The sequence below is a fragment of the Labrus mixtus genome, chromosome 20 (assembly GCF_963584025.1).
Source record: "Labrus mixtus chromosome 20, fLabMix1.1, whole genome shotgun sequence".
Lineage (NCBI taxonomy): Eukaryota > Metazoa > Chordata > Actinopteri > Labriformes > Labridae > Labrus > Labrus mixtus.
Genome location: NC_083631.1, coordinates 15,255,031 through 15,271,443, shown reverse-complemented (window position 1 = coordinate 15,271,443; position 16,413 = coordinate 15,255,031). Strand labels below are relative to the sequence as shown.

General features: G+C 39.9%; 2 protein-coding genes across 2 annotated transcripts; both read right to left on the bottom strand.

Annotated features, from left to right (window-relative positions):
• Positions 1-36: 36 nt before the first annotated feature.
• retsat.2 (retinol saturase, tandem duplicate 2) lies at positions 37-5,804 on the bottom strand. The gene is made up of 11 exons (XM_061027172.1): positions 5,571-5,804; positions 4,607-4,789; positions 4,165-4,406; positions 3,094-3,295; positions 2,803-3,000; positions 2,581-2,700; positions 1,674-1,810; positions 1,477-1,588; positions 1,214-1,383; positions 787-946; positions 37-697 (listed from the first exon to the last, which is right to left on the bottom strand). The coding sequence occupies exons 1-11, from the start codon at positions 5,728-5,730 to the stop codon at positions 549-551; spliced, it is 1,833 nt and encodes a 610-aa protein (XP_060883155.1). The 5' UTR covers positions 5,731-5,804; the 3' UTR covers positions 37-548.
• A 977-nt stretch (positions 5,805-6,781) lies between these two features.
• On the bottom strand, positions 6,782-15,425 carry nmt1a (N-myristoyltransferase 1a). The gene is made up of 12 exons (XM_061027173.1): positions 15,279-15,425; positions 13,013-13,118; positions 12,690-12,834; positions 12,473-12,591; positions 11,836-11,927; positions 11,569-11,685; positions 10,799-10,969; positions 10,591-10,699; positions 10,333-10,503; positions 10,074-10,238; positions 9,838-9,975; positions 6,782-8,526 (listed from the first exon to the last, which is right to left on the bottom strand). Exons 1-12 carry the CDS (start codon positions 15,380-15,382, stop codon positions 8,506-8,508), a joined length of 1,458 nt encoding a protein of 485 aa, XP_060883156.1. The 5' UTR covers positions 15,383-15,425; the 3' UTR covers positions 6,782-8,505.
• Positions 15,426-16,413: the final 988 nt, after the last annotated feature.

Sequence of the window (16,413 nt, the reverse complement as noted above, 5' to 3'; positions counted from 1 at the left end):
AAGAGACACTATTAACAATAAACAAACTGCAACCGGTTCAATGTTTATACAGTTTATACCCTTTCATCTTAAAAAAGGGAGCAACCTTCATAAACCCGTTACAAACTGCAAAACAAAAACTGTAGGCACTTATGTCCAAAGGAAATTGAGAATACAATAAAAAACAACAAGATGCACATAAATGTCAACATAAGCAATGGTTCACAAAAGCATTGCATCCACAACTGAGGTAATATTAGCTTCGATTATTGCAGATGTAGGCCTACTGTTAAAGCTCAGCAGCTTCTTACTCAGACATTCCACGTCTTACATTACTAATGAGTCATTAAAACATGTGTTATTGTAGGTATGCATATTTAAAGTTATACATAGTGCAGTGTGTTGAGTTGATGTGGAAAACATCTTTCCACTTCATTTGAGCAAAGATTATTTATTTCTAGTGAACTCTGGGAGTCTGTGCACACAGTTCTATTTATGGCTCTGGTGTTAGCTTGATTACGGATTATTTTACAGTATATATGATCAGTCTGCTTGATGTTGTCATGTAGTTACTCGTCTTTCAATTTGGCATTCATGAATTTGATTTTCTTTGCCAAGCCGACGGCATCCAGGTGGAGGTTGCGGTTGAGAATGACCGAGCCGCAGGTGAGCGCTCCGGCAAGAGCTCCGGCAAATCCGCACAAAAACACGTCCTGACCTGCAACACAAACACATCGCTCAAAAGACTGTACTCTTAACATCCTGTCGAGAATTTAAAGGTGACGCGCGAGTGACAGACGGACTTACCCGTCAGATAGAGGTTCTTCAGAGGAGTCTGAGGTCTCAATGTGGCGCTGAGTTCAGGGCTGAAGCGGCCGATGCCGTGATCTGCTCCGTAGATTTCGCCTTTGGGAGCTCCGATGTAGTAAGTGTTGGTGATGGGAGTTCCGGCGTCGATGTACTCAATCTACACAGAACCATAAAAACAGAAGTGACAGTGAGGCCAGACAAAGTTGAGGCAGTCTCAGTTTGATTCCTAGTCTCCGTCTTTACTTCTATCCCAAACAAGCTGAAAAACAAACTGTTCTAGTAACAGTGGAAATGATGACTCAGAGGTCAGATTGTTGTGAGCCACATTGTTTTGAAGTTGAGTGTATGAGCCAAGAATGACAGGAAGCACAGAGAAGAGACCTGAGTAAGACGAATGATAAACAGAAACGTATCTGAAGATTACATTGTCTCTTGTTATCTTAGGGAAGATATCCAGAACCACGTTCAGAGCCGCGTCGATGAACGTCTGTTTCAGCTCTTTGTACTCCTCCGCTCTGTTTGTCACTTTTGCGTCCTTCCACTCTTCAAACCAGGAGTAGTTGGCGAAACTGACCAGACTCAGAGTGGACTTTCCTAAAATGAAGGAAGAAATGTGATAATGTTTCAAGTAAATACAGATATGCACATGTGCATAAACCTCCTTTGTATGTTAATAAGTTTGTGTACCTGGTGACCTCTCCTCCCAGGTTGAATCTTTGGCTGAAGGCGAGGCCACAAACAGGAGAGGGATACTTTTAGCAGATTCTTCCCTGTCTCCATTTAAGTATTTCTCCACCCTGTACAAGTAATCAGGTAAATTAGTTCAATCAACCTCATGCATTTCTAAATTAAAGTATATTATTTTGACGCCAGACAACGTACAGTTCATCAAAGTTGTTCTCGGTAAAGATCCAGTAGTTGTCTGCTTTCAGGCCAAGCTCCTCCTTGGTTCCGTTCAGACCCACAAAAACACTCAGGCCACCTTCCCCGTTCTTCATCATACTCAGCTGCTTCTGGATGGCTGCATGACACAGAGGGACACTTACTTTACCAACAGATCATAGATTAAAAACAACACAAAGACACAAAGAAAAAAAAAAGTATGCTTTTAGAGAATCATTGATTAACACACTTTAACACTTCCTCTGGAGATGAGATGGTTTGTGAAACTTTTCATTATAACAAACTGTTCTTATCGTTTTACTTTTCTCTTTGAGGTTCATGAATACCTGGGAGGTGTTTTTGTTATGTTTTTAAAATTGTGACACAGAAAAGGAATTAGAGAAAAGTTATTGCTGGAAAAAAAAATCTCCAAGGAATGAGTGCCCTGCTTTGTTCTAGGATTTTGTCTACTCTTATTTGAATGTATTTCATTTCTAATTTCTTAATATTAAACACTATTCTTCATTCCAAATCTTTGAGCCTTACTTTTATCAAAGCTATTTTATGTTTTAACTATGTTGTGATTATTTTACAAGGTTTATCTTGGGGATCTTTTTTTTATGCCCTTTTGAGAGAGAGAGAGAGAGAGAGAGAGAGAGAGAGAAACAGGATTAACATTAACACCTCAGGATTAACACCTCTACAAGGTGTTCCATCATTGTTAATTGAAAAACTCATCAGTTGAGGACAACTGTTCATCAGAGTCTCAGATATGATCCTTTGTTGCATCTCTCACTTTTATGGGACTGTAAAGTTACATGAAAGTTGTCACCTGGACATTTTTCCCTTTATTTATAACTGATTTATTACAAAACCTATATGGATGACAAATGAAAATATAAAGCTTACCTGGCATGGTCTGCAGCTCTTTGGGCAGCAGTTTCTGGTAGGTGTTGAAGATGCCAGCATTGGAGATGACCATGGGGGCGTGGATAGGAAACTCCTCTTCACCCTTCATGACGCTCACACCTGATATCATTAAAAAAAAAAAAAAACAGACACACAGTGAGTCTCTTCTTCTCTGTGGGAGCTGCTTTATGTGCTCAGAAAAAACAGAGAAATCACACTCACCACAAGCTTCATTAGCCTCATTGAACAGGATGCGGTTGACGGGGGCTCGAACAAGAACAGCACCACCGGCCTTCTCAATGATGGGGATCATGTGATAGGCGATCTCACTGGCTCCGCCCTTAGGGTACCAGGCACCATTTAGGTAGTGAGTGGTGAGCAGGCTGTGCATTGCAAAACTGGAATCTTTAGGCATGTTACCTGCAGTTTAGAGGGAGAAACCAAGACTTTGAGAAACGTTCTGCAGAAGCGCATAGATCGCTGCAGAAGAAGAAGAACAGCTGCTTGGCGTACCATAGGTGCCAAAGATGTAGGCGAAAACAGCCCTGAGGTCCTTGTTCTCGGTCAGTCCGTTGACAACTTCTGTCAGGCTGCGGGGGGCCATTTCGAAGAAAGCGGACATACGTCTGACCAGGCCAGTGTAGACCAGGAACTTGGCCACGGGAGCGGGACAGAGCTTCAGGAGAGCGAGGACCCAAATGCCCCGTCCGACTTTCTGAAGAATAAACACACACAGAGAAGAACAAATTATGGCTGTGATACACTGACAAAAGAGAAAACTACTGTGCACACATGCAGGAAAAATGCATAAGGGGAAGGACAAAAAATTTACTAACTGCAGGAAAAGGGAAAAAGGTCACCATGGGCATTTTTATTTAAACAATGTGTGTGTTACACTGACAAACATACCTGATGGTTAAACCAATCACAACATCATTCTTCTGTTTGAAATGAAACATACATTTTAAAAAAATAAAGGAAAGGGTATGTAAAAATGTTTGGAAAGAATATGTTTTTCCTCCAAACAACACAATAGTGTAAGTAGGGGTCATCCCATGTAATACATAAAAGATAGAAAAGATAATTTTGTTACAGCAACCATATCAGATGATCTCTGACCTCCTTAATCTCACCAGCTCATCTGTGCCAAATGTCAGAGTTCTCTTTTGCTGATTTATAACCGGCTCCTCAAAGATAAAGAAAGTGACATTCGGAGCCAAATCCCTCTGTTGCAACTCAGTCTGGAATATATTATGTAATATCTCAGATGAAAAGCTTCTTTTTTTAACCTTTGAATCGCCAACCCTTGAGCTCTTGAACAATATCAGTGACAACACCAACAGAAATCAGGAAAATGCTGCGTCTTTGTGCTAAAGTGCAGTTTATAAGCACACTGTTCACTTGGAGAAAATGCTATTTGGTAATTGTGTTCAATTCAATATCTACCGGGACTCCATTATTACAGATTGAATATTTTACTTTTAACACTGAATGCTAATATTTTGTATTAAAGCTGCAGAAAGTCATTGGTAACATTTTATCTAAACCTTCTGATCCATTCACTGTAATGCAGAAACGTCCCACCTTGACCAGCCTCAGGTACTCGTCGATGGCTTTCTCCTCTCCAGGGAAGCACTTTTTCAGCTCGTCGGGGAAGCGGTTCCTGCCGCTGTAGATGGGGTAGCGGCGGCGGTTTTCTGGTGGTCCCAGCACTACCTGGTCAAAAGGATTCTCCAGAGGCTCCCACTGCAGCTGTCCGTTAGTCATGCTGTCCAGCATGCAGCGGAACGGCTTGTGGTCCTGGAGGTCCCCGATGTAGTGGATTCCTGAGGGAGGAAATTAGAAAATGCAACAACACAGCAGAGTTTTAACATGATCCATTGCCCGAAAAATACTGATTTGCACAACTTTTTTTCTGCCCACACTCTGGATTGTAAAAATGACAATTTAAATGAAGCCTTCAGAGCATTTTCTTTCCAAGTCTTCTAAAAAGAAACCAAAAACAATCAAGAGCTTTCATTCTCACCAACATCAAACTCAAAGCCCTTCTCAGTGAACGTGTGACAGCAGCCTCCAGCCCGATCATGCTGCTCCAGGACCAGGACCTTCTTGCCAACTTTAGCCAGCAAGACCGCAAGCCCAAGACCGCCGATACCACTGCCGATGATAACAGCGTCTAAGTCTTTAGGTACTTTACTGATCAGGAAACCTACAGAGAAGAGGCAGCAAAACATTAACATATCAACATGTCTCTGGTACAAATGACCCTGCAAAAATAAAGTGAGAAATATTACGTAGAACTACCTGGTTTAGGGTTTGCAGTTTAAAAAACTACATATACTGCTTTTCCCTGATTCATGTCTTTTTAAACTAAGTATCTGTTGTTTTGGAAGTCTACTGGACAGACAGAAATAAGAGGGCATAAGTGTAGCCTCTCATTTTAACTAATAAAAAAAAAAAAAGCTGGAATAGATTTCCCCAGGGTTACCCTCAATAACAAGAGAAAATGTAGTCTACGCTTCATGATTCAAACGAAACACGACCATGACTCGAGACAATTGTGATATTAGTTTGGGACACTATCTCAGATAGGTCTGCAGATCACTCTCATGACATGTTAATTAATTCAACAATCTATTTATTTAGCCTAAGAAATAAAGTGTATTGTTATTCTTTCAATTAAATTAACTTATATGAAAATATGCCCATTATATAAACATACTAAAATTTACAACATTAACACATTTTCATAGCAAGATAAGATTATATTTTTAAGTTCCTCTTCTAAAAATTGTTTTTAACAGATGTCACGTTTAGAAAATTATTCACTGTAAATTGATACTCGACCGCTTATAGTCCTACTCTACTTTTAAACAGAGGAACTAAAAAACGTTTTTTTCCGCAGAAGACAAATATAAATTACAGTAATGTTGTTAATACATCAAAAAATATTAAACAGCTTATTTCATGACCTTGTTAAATGAACTCACCTTGCTTCAAAACTTTTTTTTTTTCTTTCTTGTCGTGAACCATCTTTCTCACCGGTTCACGGGTATCCGTCTCAAAGGGATTAGGCCCGGAGCTCCAGAAGACATATTTTAATATATATATGACCAAGGCGACACAAACGATCCCCAGACCAAGCAACATTGTGGCAGGATATCGGGCAGGTGGGCTGCAGGCTGTCGACCACTCCGTCCACTGCCTTCACTTCCGCGTGAGACTCGCCTAAGTACCGCCTACACTATCGACACCTGATAGGTTTGACCAATCAGGGCCTTCTACAGCATTCGTCAGTCAGATTGGACCAATCAACATCAAGTTCACTGAGGGAGCGACGCCCCCAAGCAAGTACAGTTACGCTGAAAATATGTTACATAAGTGTAACAAAAGGTCCGCTTGACATCAGTTTCCCTCTTGAAAAATATAAGTGAACTTTAAATAAAGATGTGCTAGTCATGCAATATATATAAAAATGATTTTTTTATGACCTTCACAATCATCTGATAAATTCTTTAAACCTACCTCTTTGAAACAAATGTCTATTAAGTAGGATTTGTATAGTAAATATATGTTTATTCCTTAATGTGAGTCATTCTATTGCATTTTCTGTTTTAATAGCTGTTTGTATCTAATCACTGCACAGACACTTCCTGGAAAGTGCTGCACAGATTGGGTAACTTCATCAGCAGTAGTTTCTCTAAAGAAAGGGGATTCACCTCTAGGCCTACTCTACCTGCTTATGGCATATCTTTAAACTGGTTTTTGGAATTTGACAGACAATCCCTTATGTAATCTATCATTAGAAACGCCTCGACTGTAAAACCTACAGTTCAAAATGCAGATGAATCGCCAAATCTTCATGATAGAATATGTTAGTAATTTAAAATATGTTACTTACCAAACATTTAAAAACAGTTTTGCTGCAGGCAGCATGAAAACTGTTGATAGTGTTAGGATTTTTTTTTAGCTCAATGTCCACTTAATAGCTTTTTCCATTGATTTCTGAAGAAAAGGAGATTATCTACGGAGGAAGTCCACAACAACAAAAGAAAATAAGTAGTCTTTGATGCCACATTTCTATGCCAATGCTTTACTGGAACATAGCAAAATGCAATGTTGACTGGACAAAATGTTTTCTGCATACTCAGTGCAAACCTGAAGTTGAAATTCCTTCTTGAACAGAAAACATGCAAAATCCTCACAGCAACTTCTAGATTTTATTTCTTTGCTCAAACGAAAACAAAAGAATTACCTGCATGTTGAAAGTCTTTCTGCACTAGAACACCATGGAACCCATTATTCTTTTACATGTGTATGCAAATAGAACCATCATTTTACATAAGTTGCACTTTAAGGGATTTCTCCATTCGTTATCATCATCATCATCATCACCCACTCTGCCAAAATGTGCTGAGAATCCAGACTGCTGCTCTTGGTCAGTTTCAAAATCCATCCTAAATCCTGACTGATGTTGCCTACATGATCCGTGCAGAGTGGAAAATGTCTCATCGAGGTGAAAAGCAAGCTGCATTGCAAGTTTTTTTTCCCATATTGATTTATACTTTTGTGTTTGATGTCACATCCTAAGTAAAGCTTATAAAAACATACAATCAGAGATGTTAATTCGAGTGAGACTAAAGCTAACCATGACCCCGTCTTCAAATAGCAAAGAACATCGGATGTGATATGTGCATGTAAACAAGTCACCAGAACTTTCAGCTCTTCTTTCTGGGGTAGTTTTCAGAACTGTTTTCATGATGTTTCTAAGACTTCCTGTGTGATTCCTTCATGAACATCTGCATAAAGTACTTTTAAGGTATCCAAAGTCCTTGCATATTTTACGAGTCCCTCAGGATGGACATTGAAACTGCAGCACAGTCAAATCAAAAGGTGTCATTACATATCTGATCCCTGCTGATAAAAGTGTGGAGTAAACTCCGACAGAAAGCCTTCAACCGCAGCGTGACAGTCCAACCTCGTCCACAAAAAAAGAAAAAGAAAAAAAAGAGACTCTAATTTTTTTTTGTTTCTCCTAAGCTGATGAGTCATCAGTGAGTGTTTCAGGGCTTCTTCAGTTAGTGCAGTAAGCTGTGGAGGAGCATCATGACAGTTAATACACATGAGAAGAACTCCAGAAAAAAAAACAAATGCAGTTCTAGCATGGGTGTCTTTGAAAAAGCAGTGGTGAAAAAAAACGTCAAAATGTTGGAAAACTAAGGTTTGATGAGAAAAATCGAAGAAGACACAGGGTCAAACATGACAAGAGAATTCTTAACAGAAGCCCTTATCTTGTATCCACTTTTGGTATTTATTACCTCAACTTCTTAAGCCTATTCTTTTAAAATATTTTTTATCTTTTTGTTGTTGTTTTTCATCTCTAAAACTGAAGGATGACAGTGTTATTTTAATTGCAAAAACCACTTCCAACATTTAGCAATAAAATGAAACCGTTGGTTTTAGTCTGTGTGTGTTAGGGCAGTTATGTTTGATATTATTTACATGTTTCTTTTTTTTTTTTTAATCTTTTGTAGGTACGCCAACCGTGAGTGTTTGGTTTACAGGAATCTGTGCAAACTGTTCTTGTGTGTGTGTGTGTATGTGTGTGTGTGTGTGTGTGTGTTTGTGTTTGGTACAATCCAGACAACTCTCAGATGAAATAAAGTTGTTTAGGGATGATAACTACAATGGCTTAAGGTCCCTGTGATCAAAAGGAGGAGGAAGAGCAGGAAGACTCTCCCGGCCTCCCACCTGGCAGCGGTAGTGCAGGTCAAAGTTCAGAAGGTCAAAAAGTAAAAATGGGCGGTGGTTTGTTTTTTTTCCACTCCTGTAGCAGGAAGTCATCAGTCCATCTGGTCACGTGGTCAGTGTGATGGTGTCGTCTCCTGGCCTGATGGTGACACTTGTTTACGGCATAAAGGGATGTCACTGAAGAACCAACCCAACCTGGAACAAAACAAAAACATGAGGATATTAGGAAACAGTTTTAAAAAAAAAAACAACATCGTTCCTGCCGAGTTTACTTAATACCAAGTTAATCATCAATAAGATTTCACCTCTTCAAAGTAAAAAGATAAACATGATGACATGACAAGAACCAGTCAGGAGGAAAAGGCCTTCCATTTTTTGTTATTATAATCAATGTTTCCTTATTTTGACCAGCAGTATGCATCAATAATTACTCCTCTTATAATTCATTTAAAATGGATGGAAAGTTTAACTAGTTAAAAAATGATTAATTCATACAACTTTTGGCTCAATGTGACGCTTTCTCATTATGATATAATGAGCGTTCTAGCTGCTGCAGCTAGCATTAGTTTGCTACAGGGCTGATGGTGCTCCAGAAAGAGGATTCAAGAGCTTCCTGAGTTCTGTCCCAATTTTCCTCAATTTGTCTAACTTGCCGACTGTGTGACTCAGCATTTTATAACCAACACTGGCACAGGAATAGGAAATTTACTGACTGACGTACGCAAATGAAACCTTACACTCTCTCATTTTTGATGCCCTCTATTTGAACTTGGAAGTCCAAAATACAAGATGGCTGCCTTGCACATCGACAATAACCAGTAAATGTGATGAACAAACATCCTGACTCCTTCGAAAGAAGTTTCACTCTTGATTGATTTAAATAAATAAGTGAGCCTTGTGTAGGGAGGCTGAACATGAGAGTGCAGAATAATATCTGCAGCAATCAGCTCCATGAAACGATTTAAGCAACGCCATTAGAGGGTTTATACTTAACAAGAGACATCACACCACATCAATGAATTACATTCAAGGAGAGACGTCACAGCCGACAGAGCACACAAACACTACCCACAACACAAACTTGAACGGTAAAGAGTGAATTCAGGTCGTCCACAAATATATCGATTTTAGATACAAGCCTTAAAAAAAAAAATGAAGAAATGGTCGGCAAATATACCTGGGGGCCCTCCCAGGTATACGTGTGTTGGAAACACTTACATGAATCATTAAAGTCTCGTGGGATTTAGAAGGTCGGAAATCCAAATTCAGGATAAATCCGTAAGATTCACATTCCTAAATAATGATGGCTAAAGGAATATACTGTTGAGTGTGTGACCCATTATAATCAGTCCCACACACAGCACTGTCCCACTTCGACCTGTTGACATGATGTTATGGTGTTTAAAGGTCAATGGAAATCAGCGTATAATCACTGCTGGCCTGAAGATACTCTGAGGTCATGACATCATTATAGTATTATCATTATAGTAATCCCATGAAACGTACCTTTTCTGAGCCCATGCTGGGACACTTCCAATTGTACAGATAATACTGTAGATTTCCGTCACCGATGCCGAACTTAAGCTTCTCCAAGAAAGTCTTGTTTTCCATTAGATCCAGTGCATTGAAGACATCGAACCCTTTCTGCAGAAAGTGATGAGAACAAGAAAGGACAACAGATGAGTTCCCTGGAAACTACACGTACGATGGAAAATGCACATCAATAAAAAAGGAAAACAAACCGATTTGGCCAGAATGAGGGCGTCAGACATGAGGTCGAGCATTGGGGTGGTGGTGTGGACGTTGTAGAAGGAGTATGCTGCTTTTAGACTGCGGTGCACAGGGTGGTTCATGATGGTAGAGGGCAGAGTGTAGAAACTCAGGAAATCAGTCACTTTGCCGTCGTTCTGTCAGGAGAATACACAATTGGTTTTCAGACAGATGTATTATAAGAAAAAGAAATGTCTAATAATAATAATAATGTGTTGAAGATTTTCTTACCTCCACCAGGTAAGTGTCGATAATGTTCTCCTGGGGAAGCAGCCAGTGTTCTACTTCTTCCTGGTTCATGGCGGGCGCCAGATGGAACTGGCTCAGGTACTCGCGGAGAAGGCGATGCACCACCGGCACGTCCTTCTTAGTCATTGGCCGTAGACCTTGAGTCTTAGGAGCCTGAGAGAGAACAACTTATGCTTTGCAAGGTGGTTTTTTGTTTTTCAAATGCGTGTCTGTCAAATGTAAGCGTTTTTTTTTGCTCACCTCAGGCAGACGATACAACTTCATGGTGCGCTGCATTGTCATGTTCCTGCTCAGGTGGGAGAACTTCACCTCAATTAGCTTGCGAGGGTTCAAAGAGCGATGCCAGTACCTACGCAAAGAGAACACAAACAGTCAAATAAAAAAAAAGTAAATGAGGCAGGGAGAAGAGTGTGTGCACATTAATTGGCAGCCGTTTTGTCAGACCCACCTGCATGTGCCCACAGGTTTGGGCAGGACCACTCCAGCAGTGTAAACAGCCTGAAAGATACCCTGCAGGTTGACCCGTCTGGTGATTTCTCTGATCAGGACCGGAGCGACTCGTTTGGAGCGAAGCTTCTTGTGGACGCAGAGGAAATTGATCTCAACCATTTTCTTTTCTCTGAAGATCAAAAAGAGGAGTTCGTCATGTGAGTAACTCTTAAGAAACATGTTTAAACAATGGATGTACTAATCCATAGAACGTTACACTTTTACTACGCATCTTTCACAGGACGTTATCCTGTTTTTTAAACTTACTAAATAAGCTGACTTATAATTACATATCATGCAGGAGGCGTTTCCCGCTCAATAATACAGACTGAATACACCGAGCAGCCACTTCTATCATCTATTAAATGTATTTCAATTGAATGGAATGGCCTTGACATAACTTCTTCTTTAATAAGGTTTATATCATTCACTTTTTTTCCTATCTATATATTATGAATTATTTGTCTGGGTTAAAATGAGCTTGTGCACTGGACTACATTTTATTGATAAATGTTTCTCATTTCTATAAATACAGAGAGACCAACAGAGCAAACATTTGTGAATAAAACACAGTTCAGAATAACACATCATAGGCTTCATTAAGTTGGACTTTATGGCAGAGCAGTGCAATAGGCGTTTATAATGTAACGGCCACTGACTGTATGTTATGTAGACGAGAGATATATGTAGTTAAATAATATTATTACTTGTCCAGATGTGTTCACTTACATGTCGTAGATAGAGATATTGGCAGGTATGGCACTGATGAAGCCGACCAGCTTCTGGTTGGAGTTAACCCTCACCCCACAATGCCACTGGGGCAACCAGCCAGGGGGCCGCAGGGCCCTAAAACAGAGATCAGTCACTAAATGCAACAGACAAACCTCCTATATTCATATTTCATGGTTTATTTAAGTGCAGTTGTTCTCCTGACATGCCACTTAACATCTAGCACACAATATTAACATCATGGTCAGAAGCTCAAAAGTGACTCACCAGAGCAGGAACTCAGGGGAGTAGTCAAATCTGAACATGTTGTCGTCATCTTCCACATAATTCTCATTGAGAAGGGTGTACAGCTCCTTGAGCTGGTTGTATAGAAAAGACAGAAATAGACTTTACAAACACAAGAGAGTACTGTAGAATTCTTTTTTGCCTATTTAACCGTTCTGCACCAATTTAAAGGAGTTATTCTACTTTTTAAACATTTCTGACAGTTCAAAAGTAAATCATTCACTAATCGTACAAGCTCAGTAAACATTCAAATTCAACACATTCAGGCTTTAAATTGTTAATGAAAAAAAAAAACGGATTCTATCTTATCCGTTAATTATTAATTAGATTGCCAAAATCTGACAAACACATTGATAAGTTCTGCTGTGATGGAAGTTGAAAAGTTCAGCTCTTCTCTGAATAAGTATTGCTCTTGGTTTTTATAATGTTTCATCATCAACCACATATCTGAAGAGAGATGACAGCGATAGATGAATGACTTCACTGACTGAGAGGCATAGAAATAATCAATCAATAATCAAGCTTTTTAATAATACAAAGCAAAAAGCACATGAAACTGTTCAATATGGTTTTTGTCATGTGCATTTTTGTTATGAGTTTCTGTGTTCTTCTCTCTTACCACCGCGGCGTCCCCCAAGTCGAGGGTGTCCCAGCTGAATCCCTGTGGGAGGCTGTAGGGCTCTTCGCGGATGACGTCTTTGTCAGGTTCAATGGAGCCATGTGATGTAACCGTCTCCCCTGAAGAAACACAAAGCAGTTTCTGACTCACAGCACAAAACAATCAATATACGATACTCTTTCTTGTGGGTGTAAACATTTAGAGAAAAATGTGGTACCTAGTTTGGGCACAGGCTGTGTGTCCCAGAACTGGTAACTCCTCCGAGTGGCCTCCTCCATTGTTTTGGCAGGACCCTGGCCTACAGAGAACAGTTCAATGGCCTTTTGGATCTCCTGGAGCTTATCAGCTGGCAATGAATTCACCTGTTTGGAAAGTAAATATGAATTCATTACAGACATGCATCTACTCTGTTCAAAATGAATACATTATTTTATATCCAGAGGAGTTATAATGTGAGCTGTATGGGATGAAACCTGAACTTAAGTCATCTTACTCTTCAAACTAAAACACACTTTTATTCAAAAATGAATTAATTCATACCTTGGCAAGGGGGTCCTGAGCTGCTTCTGGGGCACCTGCTTTCTTCTTCTTTTTCTGCTTCTTTTTCTTCTTCTTGGCACCAGTGTCGTCACCCAGACCCCTGTCACTGAAACAGGACAGAAATAGAAGGAGCCCGTATTTTAGTCTACTATCCCCGAGGAAACTTTCGCCGGTCACAGTCGAAAATGTAATCATACGAATCTCTTCCTGTGACACGCCTGCAGCACGATATACAAACCATCGTAGACATTAATGACATGAAATGAAACTTCATGTAACAATCATCCAGCAAAACAACAGATTATTGTTCTGTCTGTGACAGCTCCATATACACATACAAGTGTCCTAAAGTTAAAGTTAGTGTCCCTGCTTTACTTTGCATGAAAAACATTTCCCACACATAATTGAATCTTTCAGGAGCGAAACAAAGTCTAAATTAGTTGATCTAAACGTATTTCTAGTAGACACACATACAGAGTTTTTGTGTTTACAAAGATTTAACTGTTTTAGCGAGGACAAGGCTCAACACAAAGCCACAAGAAACTAACAGGACACACGTCAAGGCGGAACACTAGAGACATATTAAATATGTCAGTCTTCATCTCCTGTATCAAGACGATTGTCCCGTTTTGGAAGACGCAAAGGAGACACAGGACATAAGAAAGAAGCATATTACACAGATAGTCCTGCTGCCCCCTTTCCTCATAAACCCCTATTGTTGATCATTTAACACTAAGACGCTAGATACACACCCCCACAAAGCTATCCCATTTTCTAGCCTGACAGAGACTGCATACTTACAGAGGATAATCTCATTAGTGCCCCAGAGAGGAGAGAGGCAAAGCACTGGCCTGTATTTGTAACACCAGCACAGATGGTGAATTACATGATCTCTGGAAGTGGTTTCTACACGTGTGTACCTATGTATGTACAAGAGGTCAGTGAGTGACCGGGACAATAGAAAACAAAGCATTCAATAGTTTGTTCCACGGGCTTCCATTTCAACAGAGTAAAGCAGCTAACAGCCAGAAGCTCTCTTTGTTTACGCATGTGGTTTTGTGTGTTGGGTGCAGGGATGTTACACATGTTGCTCGAAACGAGACGCAAAACTCACATCTGCTGTAAATTCAAAAAAAAGAAAAAAAAAAAAAAAGGGGTAGTCACTTTCCCCCCCACACAACAATGGAAGGTTGTGTATAAAACTGCATTCCTGTTGAACAAAATCATGTTTATTCATCTGTCAGATTTGTGTTTTTTTGTTATTTTAATGTTCTAAAAGCTCTTCCATTTTTAAACAATTAAGTTAAACAAGGGGTGGTGGTGGGGGGAATGGTTTAGGCCACACACACACACACACAGGCCATAATTCGTGGAGAGGGTTCAGGTCACAGGCCGTCGAAAATCTTGGGATGGAAACCAAATGACTAAGCAAAACTACTCTCTTCGTTTGCCACCTAATTGCATCACACCCAGTTGTCTTCAGCAGGACACGCCTTGGTATTAACGAGCAGGGGCTCCTTTCATGCGTGTCGCCGCTTGGTAAACATTAACGGAATCCATGCAAGGCAAAGTGAGATTTTCATAATGCTTCAAATTCAGAGCTCGGTTGTTCGAGGACCCTGCAGAATGTACTGGAGGATCAGAAGCTCAGTCATGTACCAACATCAAACTGCATGTTTTAAGGCATGGAGGTCTTGCTAGTTTCACTTTGGATTTAGCTGCTATCTGCACCGAAATCCACTTACAGACAATAGAGGTTTGACAGCTATGTTAGCATGCAAGCTAACTCGCTATACAGCAGCTGTGGTTGCCATGAGATGAATCAGACACATCTGATGGGCATCGACGTGTGACAAATATATATATATATATATATATATATATATAACCTATAATGAATAAACGTGTTGTAAACGTTTTACAAGAGAGATCAAATGTTGAGACTTAGTAAATGTAGCAGCTCAAATCTCACTTGGGGTTTTCTACCCCCATACTACGCCTTGCTATGAGAACTGAAGGAGAGCAGGGCTAAGCCCCGCCCACACAAGGAACGGAGCGCACTCTCGGCCAATCACACGAGAAAACTGACAAGAAAATGCCCCTTTCAACCAATGAGGTAAAACCAAGTGGGCGGGACAACTTCCTTCAATGGCTGTCTAACCCCGACTGGACTGCTCACCTATTCTGTAACTTGAATTAGCTCTGACTGTGTATACAGCAGCGTGACACGTTTAACACCACCCCGATGCAAGGCATGGCTTCTTACCCATCTTCAAAGTGGTGCTCTTCGTTTTCACAGTCGCTGCAGTGTCCGTGGTCCTCTACATCTTCTTTCTCCGGCATCGGTGCTGTCTCATTCTCATCCGCCATCTTCAACCAGGAAGTGAGGAGCCACCGCGTGCCATCCACGGCTTTAAACTTGCCTCGATACTATTGGTTGAGAGCGGTCATGGAAATGTCTTCACTGTTGTCTTCCAGTCGCTGCTGCACAGAAGTCAATGTATTCAGCATAATGTAAAGAAGGGGATGATGATGGGAGGGATTGCCTTCAAGCCTTGAATTAATTTTGACCCAGAAAATAACACTGGTTAATAACACCTTAACATAATTGCGACACTGTGATCTTCATTAAGTTATAGCAATACTTTGAACAGGATGCACATGAGAGGTGGATATGCGTGATAAAATAAATAAACTAATTTGTCGCATTGATAACGAAATTTGCACATTAATGCAAATTAAGACCTTAGTACATCTAAAGACTTAATTGACTCGTCTCAGCTCTGCAATCTCTTATGTGTGGGGGGTTATCGAGCCTGAATACTGATATAAAAGTGTATGTCATTCAGCTTAAGAAAAAGAAAATGCAACAATTCAATGTCTTTTATCAAATTATTTTTTGGCCAACAATGAAAGATAAGAAAATGCAAGCCGATTTATTAAAAACTTAGCAGCAATGTTGTGTATTTAAAGAGTGACAAAACTATTACAAATTTAACTGAATAACGTTTATAACTACATTAATACTTAAACAGAGTTGGTAAGATCAGCCAACAGAATTGGAATCAACCTAGGACCCAACAATGTGTTCACGATTTATAGAATTACTTAAAGCCTACTTACAGCCTATTTTATAATATGAACTTAATGCAGTCCCTTACCTGAAAGTATTTTATTACCTTCAGCACACGTTCACACAACTTGCAGATCAGTGAGAGCTTTAATGCAAGAAAGCTGAACGTGTATGGTAACTGAAGAATAGTATAGTGGTATGTGTTTGATTTTTACCTTAACAATTTAGATGATACAAATATTATTACTAATACACACCTGGGTTTTTCATGGCCTCAGCCCCAGACTGTTCACTGGCCATATGGAACTACTGCAGTTTATGGATTTGA